The sequence below is a fragment of the Aethalodelphis obliquidens genome, unplaced genomic scaffold (assembly GCF_003676395.1).
Source record: "Aethalodelphis obliquidens isolate GAN/ISIS:26980383/991018 unplaced genomic scaffold, ASM367639v1 scaffold92, whole genome shotgun sequence".
Lineage (NCBI taxonomy): Eukaryota > Metazoa > Chordata > Mammalia > Artiodactyla > Delphinidae > Aethalodelphis > Aethalodelphis obliquidens.
In genome coordinates, this window is record NW_020838036.1 from 1,947,386 (window position 1) to 1,960,948 (window position 13,563).

At 37.3% G+C, this 13,563-nt stretch overlaps 1 protein-coding gene across 1 annotated transcript in view; it reads right to left on the minus strand.

The window, feature by feature from the left end:
- Positions 1-13,563, minus strand: part of ZDHHC15 (zDHHC palmitoyltransferase 15) — a 135,010-nt gene that overhangs the window by 71,082 nt on the left and 50,365 nt on the right. The window contains exon 4 of the mRNA XM_027095592.1: positions 2,586-2,706. Within this exon, the coding sequence (XP_026951393.1) occupies positions 2,586-2,706 (121 nt within the window). The remainder of the gene's footprint in view (positions 1-2,585; positions 2,707-13,563) is intronic.

The following is a 13,563-nucleotide window of genomic DNA, read 5'->3' on the forward strand; positions in this document are numbered from 1 at the left end:
ACTGACAAAGGATTAATCTCCAAAATATACAAGCAGCTCATGCAGCTCAATATCAAAAAAACAAACAACCCAAACCAAAAATGGGCAGAAGACCTAAATAGACATTTCTGCAAAGAAGACATACAGATTGCCAATAAACACATAAAAAGATGCTAAGCATCACTAATCATTAGAGAAATGCAAATCAAAACTGTAATGAGGTATCACCTCACACCGGTCAGAATGGCTATCATCAAAAAATCTATAAACAATAAATTCTGGAGAGGGTGTAGAGAAAAGGGAACCCTCCTGCACTGTTGGTGGGAATGTAAATTGATACAGCCACTATGGAGAACAGTATGGAGGTTTCTTAAAAAACTAAAAGAACTACCATATGACCCAGCTATCCCACTACTGGGCATATACCCTGTGAAAACCATAACTGTAAAAGATACATGTACCACAATGTTCATTGCAGCACTATTTACAATAGCCAGGAAATGGAAGCAACCTAAATGTCCATTGACAGATGAATGGATGAAGAAGTTGTGGCACATATATTCAATGGAATATTACTCAGCCATAGAAACTAATGAAATTGTTTTTGTAATGAGGTGGATGGACCTAGAGTCCGTCATACAGAGTGAAGTAAGTCAGAAAGAGAAAAACAAATACCGTATGCTAACGCATATATATGGAGTCTAAAAAACCGGTACCGATGAACCTAATGGCAGGGCAGGAATAAAGACACAGATATAGAGAATGGACTTGACACAGTAGGGGAAGGGGAAGCTGGGACGAAGTGAGGTAGTAGCATTGACATACATACACTACCAAATGTAAAATGGATGGCTAGTGGGAAGCTGCTGCATAGCACAGGGAGATCAGCTCGATGCCCAGTGATGACCTAGAGGGGTAGGATAGGGAGGGTGGGAGGGAGGCTCAAGAGGGAGGGGATATGGGGATATATGTATACATATAGCTGATTCACCTTTTTGTACAGCAGAAACTAACACAACATTGTAAAGCAATTATATTCCAATAAAGATGAAAAAAATGATGTAAAAAAAAAGAAATACTACTCAGCAGTAAAAGGAATGAAATACACAAGAGTGTGAATGAGTCTCAAGAACATTATGCTGAATAAAAGAAGCCAGATACAACAGTACATACTGTATGATTCCATTTATACGAAATTCTAGAGCAGGTAGAAGTAATCTATGGTGGAAAACTATCAGAATAGTGGTTGTCTTTGGTTGTGGTGGTGGGCTTGACTGGGAAGGAGCATGAGAGAACTTTTTGGGGTGTGGTAATGTTTTCAGAGGTTTTAGTTACACAGGTGTGTACATTTGTCAAAATACTGAATGGTACACTTAAGATTTGTGCATGTTTTGTATGTAAATTTCACCCAAAAAAGAATAATAAAATATTTAGGTGGATGTGTATTGATATCGGCTACTTACTTTGAAATGCATCAAAAAATAAAATGGCTTGCCATCATTAAAAATCTACAAATAACAAATGCTGGAGAGGGTGTGGAGAAAAGGGAACCCTCCTACACTGTTGGTGGGAATATAAATTGGTACAATCACTATAATGAACAGTATGGAGGTTCCTTAAAAAACTAAAAATAGAACTACCATATGATACAGCAATCCCATTCCTGGGCGTATATCCAGAGAAAAGCATACTTCGAAAAGATACATGCACCCTACATGTTCATTACAGCACTATTTACAATAGCCAGGACATGGAAGCAACCTAAATGTCGATCAACAGATGAATAGATAAAGAAGATGTGGTGTATATATATGATGGAGTACTACTCAGCAATAAAAAAGAATGAAATAATGCCATTTGCAGCAACATGGATGGACCTAGAGATGATCATACTAAATGAAATAAGAGAGAAAGACAAGTACCATATGATATCACTTATATGTGGAATCTAAAAAAATGTTAGAAATTAACTTATTTACAAAACAGAAACAGACTCACAGTCATAGAAAACAAATTTATCATTACCGAAGTGGAAAGGAGGTGGGGAGGGATAAATTAGGAGTTTGCTATTAGCAGATACAAACTAGTATATATGAAATAAACAGCAAGGACCTACTGCATACCACAGAGAACTATATTCAATATCCTGTAATAATCCATAATGGAAAAGAATATGAAAAAGTATATATATACATATATATATATATATATACACACACACATTTATGTATGTTTAATTGAATCACTTTATTGTATACCAGAAACTAACACTACATTGTACATCAACTATACTTCAGTAAAAAAAAAATTTTTAAATAAGATATCTTGATGGATGATGGATAGAGGGATGGATTTGTGGACAGATATGTGATAAAGAGATATAGTAAAATGTTAGTGGTGACTCCAGTGGTGGGTATACAGATGTTTATAATTATTCCATCTTGGGTAAATGTTTGACCTTTTTTATAATAAAATGTTGAGAAAAAACTCCACAGTGTTCTTCAGAAGAAAGGAGGAAAAAGTGGGCTAGATTGAGGATATTTATGACTCAGTCTTTCTGAGATCCTTGTTGATCTGCCTCTCTAAGCGACTTTGGATGAACTGACCTCCACTCCCAGTTCTTGTGTAAACTGGTAGCTTCTTGGCCATATCAGAAAGCATCTGCTTCTGGACCTCAGGTCTCTCTTCATTTTCATAGCGCTCCTTGTCGGAATAGGACAGGTGGAACTGGAAGGAGAAGTGAGAGGCAAGACTTTACTTTCCAAAATTCACAGAAAAGATTAGAAACAACAATAACTATTTGGATGAAAATATTTGTTACCTATCCTTGAAGCTCAGGTACCAATTTGGTTTATAACTTTCTCTGGATAATTATCTCATTTATCTTATTTGGCTTTTATCTAAATATTCATAACTCTATGTGATAGGTAATATTGTTTTATAACTAAAGAAAATAAAACTTAGATTAAGTACCTTATCTATGGTTACACTCACTCAACTAATAAAAGCAGCAAAACTAAGCCCCAAACCCAGTTCACTTGACCCCAAGACTTATGCCATTTCCACTCCATTATACCATAATACGATATTGCATGTTGATATGTGATACCTTGTTGCCAGGACCCTGTTGATGATAAACTATGCTTCTTATTAAGTTGTGAGTATTTTTCATAGGTGACACTCTTGGAGAAGCTGGATGAGACTACTTGCAACATTGTCTTCACATTCTATAATAATTTTTCAAATGAATAGAAATTTGGATATTCTCACTATTTCAGAAATTTTTAGTCTGGTATGGAGCTTGTTGCCATGTTTGTGCTACACTTTGTTAATCTGGCAAAAAAAATGCCAATGATTTTCCAAAGTAATACAAACCTGTAAGTTTTCTTCTGTTTGGGCCAAAGGGTAGGCAGAGGTGAAAAAGAGAAAGATCTGTGATCACATTCTCTGGATTTAAACTTAATATCTGCCATTTAATAGTTCAAAAATCACTTTGGAAAATCAGATACTCTCAACCTAAGTTTCTTTGTCTGTAAAACAGAGGAAATAATACTTCACAAGACTGGTGTAACAGTGCTGGATAATAACAAGTAATTAAAGTCTCTTTTACAAGTCCAATTTCTTAAATCATTTAGAAATATTTGATATAGCCAATCTTTAAATTTTTAACTATTCTAGATAGTGTGTAGCAGTATGTTATTCTGATTTTAATTTGCACTCCTTTGATTACTAATGACATTCAGCACCTTTTTATGAGTTTATTGGCCATTTGGGTATCTTCCTGTGAAATGCCTATTCAAGTCTTTGTCCATTAAAAAATAATTGGGTTATGTGTCTTTTTTATTATTGATTTTGTAATGATTTGAATAGTAATTTATGTATTTTGTATACTAGTCCTTTGTTGAATATTTTCTACCAGTCTGTGGCTTTCCTCTTTACTTCCTTTATAGTGCATTTTGAGGATCTGAAGATCTTGGTGGGAGTGTAGATTTATGCAACCACTTTGGAAAACTGTTTGGCATTATCTACATAAGCTAAATATGTGCCGCCCTATGACTCAGCAATTCCATTCCCAGTTATATACCTAAGAGAACAATGAGTGTGTGTGTGTGTGTGTGTGTGTATATGTATGTGTGTTTGTGTGTATGCCAAAAGACAGGTACAAGATTGTTCATAGCAGCTTTATTCATAATAGAAATAAATGGTAACAACACAAGTGTCCTTTAATTGGTGAATGGATAAATCAACTGTGATAAAAGAGAATAACTAACAGCAGTAAAAGGGAATGAATAACTGAAACATACATCAACATGAATGAATCTGGAAAACACTGCACTGAGTGAAAGGCTTACACAGAACAGTGCATACTATGATTCCTTTTTTGTGTGAGGCTCAAAAATAGGCAAAACTAATCTATGGTGATAGAAAGACTAGTGGTTATGTCTGATAGGAAGCTGATTGGGAAAGGGTATGAAAGAGATTCCTGAGGTGTTGGAAATGTTCAAAATCTTAACCTGGATGGTGATTATATAGGTGTAAATATAGGTAAAAAATCATGAAATCATACTCTTTACAGCTTAGTTCTTGGAATAGAGTATGTATTTGTACATCAGTAAAATAGTAAAACAAATAAATTAATAAAATATTTAAGATAATTTAAATGTATCTGACTTTTAAAATTGGAAATGTATAAAATCAAACACTCTATTTTAAGAACCATACCTGTGGTGGTGCATTTTTATGGTATCATGTCATTCTAAACTAGAGTGACTTCCTGTGGGTATGTGGAAATGTATAGGGGAATTTTTGGCTATTACAGTAAATATGGTGCACTATAGGCATTTAATGCGTGGAGGCCCAGGAAGCCAAGGATTTTGTGATGAACTGTATAGGCACACACAACTAAGAATTTTCAGAACCAAAAGTCTATAGGTCAATATTATAAAATGGTAACTAAATAATATAAATTTAATATAAAAACAACTGTTTTTTTTGTTTGTTTTCTTAGAAGAACAATTATGCTAACTGGAAAGTATAAAGTTTTATTTTTTAACTTATTTTTAACCTTCTTATTGAAGTATAGTTGATTTAAAGGTATAAAGTTTTAAACAATTCTTTTTTAATGTTGATAATTAAAAGTAGCACCTTGGGGCAGCGCTTTAAGTTGGGGGATGGTCTTGGGAATATAACTTTCTTGTGGTATACTGCCCCAGCTTGAAAGGCACAGGCAGTGTTGTTACTGCTTGTATGTGATGAAACCTTGTGGTTATATAGCCAGTAGACTTTGGTTTGGAATAGGATGTCATGCCTGGATGCCCTATTTCTGGCACTAACCAAGCATTTTTGAGGGTTAGAATGCAATGAGCCAGTAAATGCACTTTGGGTGGGACAACTGGTGATAGACTGGGATGTATTTGTTATTAGATAAATTAATATCATGACTATCAAATAGGTCCAAAAGATTCACCTTTTCTTTTTACCCATTAAAAATGATTAACACGTGGTCTTAAATGTTAGACATTTGCAGTGATTATCTAAATCCTGTCATCATGTCACCCAGTTTAGGCCAACAAAATTCCTAATCACTCAGCCTTTTTACTGGTCTACAAGCTTTATAAATAGTGTGACAAGGACAATTATTTTATTGAGCTAAAATTCACATAACATAAAATTTCATTTTAAAATGTACATTTTATAGTGTACGAGTCAGTGGCATTTAGTACATTCACAGTGTTTTGCAACCATCACCACTATCTAGTTCCAGAATATTTTTATCACTCCAAAAGGAAACCCTCTATACATTAAGTGGTGATTCCCTATTCCCTCCATTCCCATTCCCTGGCAACCACTAATCTACCTTCTGCCTCACTGGATTTTTCATATGAACGGAATCAAACAATATGTGGCCTTTGGTGTCTGCTGTATTTCAATTAGCATAATGTTTTCAAGGTTCATCCATGTTGTATCATGTATCAGTAATGTATTCCTTTTTAATGGCTGAATAATATTCCATTGTATGGACATACCACACTTGGTTTATGAATTCCCCTGTTAATGGACATTTGGCTCCTTCCCATCTTTAGGTTACAGTGAATAGTGATCTGTGAACAGCTGTGTATAACTATTTGTTTGAACAACTGTTTTCAGTTCTCCTGAGTATATACTTAGGAGTAGAACTGCTGGGTCACATGGTAATTCTATGTTTAACCTTATGAGGAAATGAAAACCTGTTTTCCACACTAGCCACGCCATTAAAATTCCCAGTAGCAATGTATGAGGATTCAGAATTCTCCATATTTACACTAACACTTGTTATTTTACATTTTTCTTTCTATCTTTCTTTTTCTTTCTTTCTTTTTCTTTCTTTCTTTCTTCCTTCCTTCCTTCTTTCTTTCTTTCTTTTTGTCTTTGTTTTGTTTTTATTACAATTATTTTATTACATTCATCTGAGGTTGTACATATTTGATTTCATGGAATAAAATTCAAAGATGTGAAGAGACCTTCATTATTAGGGAAAGTCATGAACTGATCACAAGATGATATACCTCTAGATTGGCTCTACTCCAGTCTTGTTTTCATATTCCTGCATAGCATTATTCAGATAGCCTTCCTTATTTAAAAAAATAAATTAAGACACTAGCACTTCAAGAAAGTGTGCCCAACGCCCACAGTTTCCCACCTCCCCAAAGTTAACATTTTCCTTGGTTTTTGCCTTTTTCTTATGGTTCATAATTCCTTACTTTTTGTACCAGTTATCTATGGTCACAATAATGTTTCATAACATACAACTTTGAAATCTAGAATAATAAGCATCAAGGTTCAAGGGTCTGTGTGCTGGCAATTTTGGCTGAATTGACTAAGCAGTTCTGGTCCCCAAACTCACTCACGTATCTGGTAATTGTCTGACTATTGATCCATCTTAGTTGGGATGACCCTGATGACTCAATTCTGCTCCCATGTTTGTGTCCCATCAGGCTAGACTGGCATGTTGTCAAGGTGGTGATAGAAGGCAAGAGGAGAAATCCAAATGGAAACATGTAAGTGCTCTTTCAAGCATCTACTTATCTCACATCTACTAACATCCCATTGGATAAAGCAAGTTACATGGCTAGATGCAGAGAGAGTGGGAGGACATCAGAGGTTATGGCAAAGTTCATGACTACAAGAAAGCATGAGAAATTGGAACAATTGATGTGATCACTCTACCACACCTACAATCTTCTTTTTCTACTTCCTGGGCAAAGGAAGATAGCTCATCTGAATAGGAATTTGGCTTGATTCAATATTGGAGGATCACTGACAATTTTTTCCTTTATGTTAAAAAAATTTCCATTCAGTAAAATTTACCTTTGTATGGTATATGATTCCATGATTTCTTTTATTGAAATGTATCTGGCATACAATATTATATTAGTTTCATGTGTACAACATAATGATTTGACATCTCTATGCATTTCAAAATGATCACTACAATGTCAAGTTACCATCTGTCACCATACAAAGTTAACACAATATTGACTGTATTCCGTATACTATACATTACATCCCCATGACTTATTCATTTTATAACTGGAAGTTTATGCCTCTTGATCCCCGTCACCCATTTCCCCCCCCACTCTTACCCCTTTTCCTCTGGCAACCTCCACTGGGAATCTGCTCTCTGTATCTGAGTCTGAGTTCAGTTTTGTTTTGTATTTTAAATTTCACATATAAGTGAAATCATGTGGTATTTGTCTTTCTCTGACTTATTTCACTTAGCATAATACCCTCAAGGTCCAACCATGTTGTTGCAAATGACAATATTTCTTTCTTTTTAATGACTGAGTAGTATTCCATTGTATATATACCATATCTTCTTTATCCATTCATCCACTGATGGACACTTAAGTTGCTTCCATATCTTGGCTATTGTAAATAATGCTGCAGTGAACATAGGGGTGCATATATCTTTTCTAATTCATGTTTTTGTTTCCTTTGGATAGATACCCAAAAATGGAATTCCTGGATCATATGGTAGTTCTACTTTTAATTTTTTGAGGAACCTCTATACTGTTTTCCATACTGGTTGCACCAATTTACATTCCCACCAACAGTGAATAAGGGTACCCCTTCCTCCACATCCTTATCAACTCTTGTTATTTCTTGTCTTTTTTATAACAGTCATTCTAACTGGCATGAGGTGATATCTCACTGTGGTTTTGATTTTCATTTCCCTGATGATTAGTGATGCTGAGCATCTTTTCAAGTGCCTGTTGGCCATCTGTACATCTTTGGGAAAATGTCTATTCAGATACTCTGCCCATTTTTAATCAGATTTTTTTTTGTAATTGAATTGTATGAGTTCTTTATATATTTTGGATATCAACCCCTTATTGGGTATATGACTTGAACATACCTTCTTCCATTCAATAGGTTGGCTTTTCATTTTGTTGATAATTTCCTTTGCCGTGCAGAAGCTTTTTAGTTTGATGTAGTCCCATTTGTTTATTTTTCCTCTTGTTGCCCTTGCCTTTGGAGTCAGATCCCTAAAAGCGTTGCTAAGACCAATAACAAGGAGCTTACCAGCTATGTTTTCATCTCAGAGTTTCATGGTTTTAGGTCTAACATTCAAGTCTTTAATAGATTTTGAGTTAGTTTTAGTATTTAGTGTACGATGTGGTTCAATTTCATTCTTTTGCATGTATCTGTTCAGTTAGTCATATTTTAGCCATCCGGTGTGAAATGTTATCTCATTGTGGTCTTAATTTGCATTTCTCTACTATATATACATATACATACATATATATATATATATATATATATATACACACACACACACACATATGTATTGTTTAGTGAACTATCTATTCAAGTCATTTGCCCATTTTTTAAAGGATAGTCCGTATTGAAAACATTAAGGATCATCTTTTCAGCAAACTGTACTATAACAATTGGACATAATATTAAAAAAACAAACCCTCAATATTACCTCACATCTTACACAAATTACCTCAAAATGGAGGATCTTCAAGATGGAGGAGTAAGACAATGGAGACCACCTTCGTCCCCACAAATTCATCAAAAATACATCTATATGTGGAACAACTCCTACAGAACACCTACTGAACACTGGTAGAAGACCTCAGACTTCCCAAAAGGCAAGAAAATCCCCATGCACCTGAGTAGGGCAAAAGGAAAAAGAAAAAACAGAGACAAAAGAATAGGGATGGGACCTGCACCTCTGAGAGGGAGCTGTGAAGGTGGAAAAGTTTCCAAATGCTAGGAAGCCCCCTCACTGGCGGGAATTGGGGGAACTTTGGAGCCTCAGAGGAGAGGGGAGCAACAGGGGTGCTGAGGGAAAGCAGAGAGAATCCTGCACAGAGGATCAGTGCCAACCAGCACTCACTGGCCCGAGACACTTATCTGATCACCTGCTGGGTCAGGTGGGGACTGGGTGCTGAGGCACAGGCTTTGGAGGTCAGAAACCAGGGAGAGGACTGGGGCAGGCTGTGCAAAGACAGCTTGAGGGGGTTAGTATACCACAGCTAGCTGGGAGGGAGTCCAGGAAAAAGTCTGGACCTGCCAGAGAGGCAAGAGACCATTGTCATGGGGTCTGCAAGGAGAGGGGCAGGCCCACCATATGAGCTTCTTGTTCCATGTGCTCACAGATGGCAGGGCACCACCTATGCAAGCTCCAGAGGTGGGTGTGAGCCTGAGAGGTGGGTGCAACGGCTGCTGCCACTGCCACCAAGGGTCCTGTGAGCAAACCCAGGTCAATGCCCACACCTTCCTGGGAGCCTGTGCAGCCCACCACTGCTGAGGGTCCTGTGATCCAGGGCCAACATCCCCAGGAGAACGCATGGTGCACCTAGGCTGTTGCAGCTTCATGCCTGCCTCTGCCACTGCAAGCAGTCCCAGCACATCCCAATTGTGACTGCTGTATCCATCCCTCTCGCTGAACTGAGAGAGCAAGTGAGCCCTAACTAGTCATTGCTTTCGCCCCCTCTTGCCTGGGCAGGGAACAGACGCCTGAGGGTGGCCCACACGCAGAGGTGGGGCCAAAGCCAAAGCTGAACCCCAGGTGCCATGCGACCAAAGAAGAGAAAGGGAAATCTCTCCAAGCACCCAGAGGAGTAGCAGATTAAACACCCACAATCAGCTTGGTAAACACTGCACCTGGGAATATCTGAATAGACGAGTGTTCCCACAATTGAGCATGTGGACTTTGGGGGCAACTGTGGACTTTGGAGGCAAGTACACACAGGAGTAAGGCCAGATAAGAGTCTGAGCTGGTGCCACAGTGCCCACAGCAGGTCCAGAGACCTACCTAGAAGTATTGGAGGACTTCCTGGGTAGGCAGGGACTGGCTATGGTTCACTGTGGGGGCAAGGACACAGAAAGCTGAAGCCACAGAAAAATATTATTATTATTGCTACTTTTAAAAATTTTGTTGATTTTTTATTATTCTTTTAATTTTTATTTACTTTATATATTCTCTTTTATGCTTTTATTTTTAATATATTTTTAATTTTATTTTTTCCTATTTCTACTGTATTTTTTCGTTATATTGTAGTTTTTACTTGTTTTGGTTTTTCTTTGTTTTGCATTGTTTTTCTCTTATTTTAAACTATAATTTATATTTTTCTATGTTTACTTCTTTGTTGTTTCGTACATTTTTCCTTTTGTTTTCATCTTTCTTTTGTTTTTAGTTTTCTTTTGATCATTTTTGTGTGTTTTATGCTTTCTTTGCCTTTTTTTACTTTGCTTTCTGTGTTTGATTTGATTTTGTGTTTTTGTTAGTTTAGTTCTTAGTGTTTGTTTTCATTATGAGGTTTGTTTATTGGTTTGGTTGCTCTCTGCCTTTTTGTTTTCTCTTTTTTATTTGTCTTTTTGTGAGTGTATGTGTTTGTGTGTTTCTTCATGTAATTTTATCTGTTTAGTTTTGCTTTTACCATTTGTCTTGGGGTTTTGTCTGTTCGTTTTCTTTTTTTCCATGCTATGTGGCTTGCAGGGTCTTAGTGCTCTGGCCAGGGGTTGGGCCTGAGCCTCCGAGGTGGGAGAGCTGAGTCCAGGATGTTGGACCACCAGAGAACTCCCAGCCCTATGGAATATTAATTGGTGAGGGCTCTCCCAGAGGTCTCCATCTCAACACTAAGATCTGGCTCCACACAACAGCCAGCAAGCTCCAATGCTGGACACCTCATGCCAAACAACTAGCTAGACAGGAAAACAAGCCCACCCATTAGCAGACAGGATGCCTAAAGTGATATGAAGCTCACAGACACCCCAAACACACCAACGGACATGGTTCGGCCCACCAGAGGGACAAGATCCAGCCACACCCACCAGAACACAGGCACCAGTCCCCCCCACCAGGAAGCCTACACAAGCCACTGGACCAACCTCACCCACTGGGGACAGACACCAGAAGTAAGAGGAAGTATGACCCTGCAGCCTGCGGCAAGGAGACCCCAAACACACTAATTTAAACAAAACGAGAAGACAGAGAAATATGCAGCAGATGAAGGAGCAAGGTAAAACCCCACAAGACCAAACAAATGAAGAGGAAATAGGCAGTCTACTTGAAAAGGAATTCAGAGTAATCACAGTAAAGATGATCCAAATCTTGGAAATAGAATAGAGAAAATACAAGAAACGTTTAACGGGGCTTCCCTTGTGGCACAGTGGTTGAGAGTCTGCCTGCCGATGCAGGGGACAAGGGTTCGTGCCCCAGTCCAGGAGGATCCCACATGCCACAGAGCGTCTGGGTCCGTGAGCCATGGCTGCTGAGCCTGCATGTCTGGAGCCTGTGCTCCACAATGGGAGAGGCCACAACAGTGAGAGGCCCGCGTACCACAAAAAAAAAAAAAAACGTTTAACAAGGACCTAGAAGAACTGAAGAGCAAACAAACAGTAATAAACAACAAAATAACTGAAATTTAAAATACCCTATAAGGAATCAATAACAGAATAACTGAGGTAGAAGAATGGATAAGTGAGCTGGAACATAGAATGGTGGAAATAACTGCCATGGAGCAGAATAAAGAAAAAAGAAGGAAGAGAATTGAGGACAGTCTCAGAGACCTCTGGGACAACATTAAACACACCAACATTCGAATTATAGAGGTCCAAGAAGAAGAAGAGAAAGAGAAAGGGTCTGAGAAAATATTTGAAGAGATTATAGTTGAAAAGTTCCCCAACATGGGAAAGGAAATAGCCAGGAAGTGCAGAGAGTCCCAAACAGGATAAACCCTAAGAGAAACAAACCAAGACACATATTAACCAAAATAACAAAAATTAAATTCAAAGAAAAAATATTAAAAGCACCAAGGGAAAAGCAACAAATAACATACAACGGAATCCCCATAAGGTTCTCAGTTGAGTTCTCAGCAGAAACTCTGCAGGCCAGAAGGGAGTGGCATGATATATTTAAAGTGATGAAAGAGAAAAACTTACAACCAAGATTAGTCTACCTAGGAAGATCTCATTCGGACAAGCAAAAGCTAAGAGAATTCAGCACCACCAAACCAGCTTTAAAACAAATGCTAAACGAACTTATCTAAGCTGGAAACACAAGAGAAGAAAAGGACATACAAAAACAAACACGAAACTATTAAGAAAATGGTAATAGGAACACACATATGTGAATGGAGTAATGCTCCAACCAAAAGACACGGACTGGCTGAATGGATACAAAAACAAGACCCATATTTATGCTGTCTACAAGAGACCCACTTCAGACCTAGGGACACATACAGACTGAAAGTGAGGGGATGGAAAAAGATATTCCATGCAAATGGGAATCAAATGAAAGCTGGAGTAGCAATTCTCATATCAGGCAAAATAGACTTTAAAATAAAGACTATTACAAGAGACAAAGAAGGACACTACATAATGATCAAGGGATCAACCCAAGAAGAAGATATAACAATTGTAAATATTTATGCACCTACATAGGAGCACCTCAATACATAAGGCAAATACTAACAGCCATAAAAGGGGAAATCAACAGTAACACATAATAGTAGAGGACTTTAACACCCCACTTTCACCAATGGACAGATCATCCAAAATGAAAAAAAATAAGGAAACACAAGCTTTAAATGACACAATAGACCGAATATATTTAATTGATATTAAGAGGACATGCCATCTGAAAACAGCAGATTACACTTTCTTCTCAAGTGCACATTGAACATTTGCAGGATAGATCATATCTTCGGTCACAAATCAAGCCTTGGTAAAGTTAAGAATATTGAAATTGTACCAAGTATCTTCTGCGACCACAACACTTTGAAATTAGAAATCAATTACAGGAAAGAAACTGTAAAAAACACAAACACATGGAGGCTCAACAATACGCTACTAAATAAACAAGAGATCACTGAAGAAAGCAGAGAGGAAATCAAAAAATACCTAGAGACAAATGACAATGAAAACACAATGACCCTAAACCTATGGGATGCAGCAAAAGCAGTTCTCAGAGGAAAGTTTATTGGAAGACAATCTTACCTCAAGAAACAAGAAAAATCTCAAATAAAGAATCTAACCTTACACCTAAAGGAACTAGAGTAAGAAGAGCAAAAAAAAAAAAAAAAAAAAAAA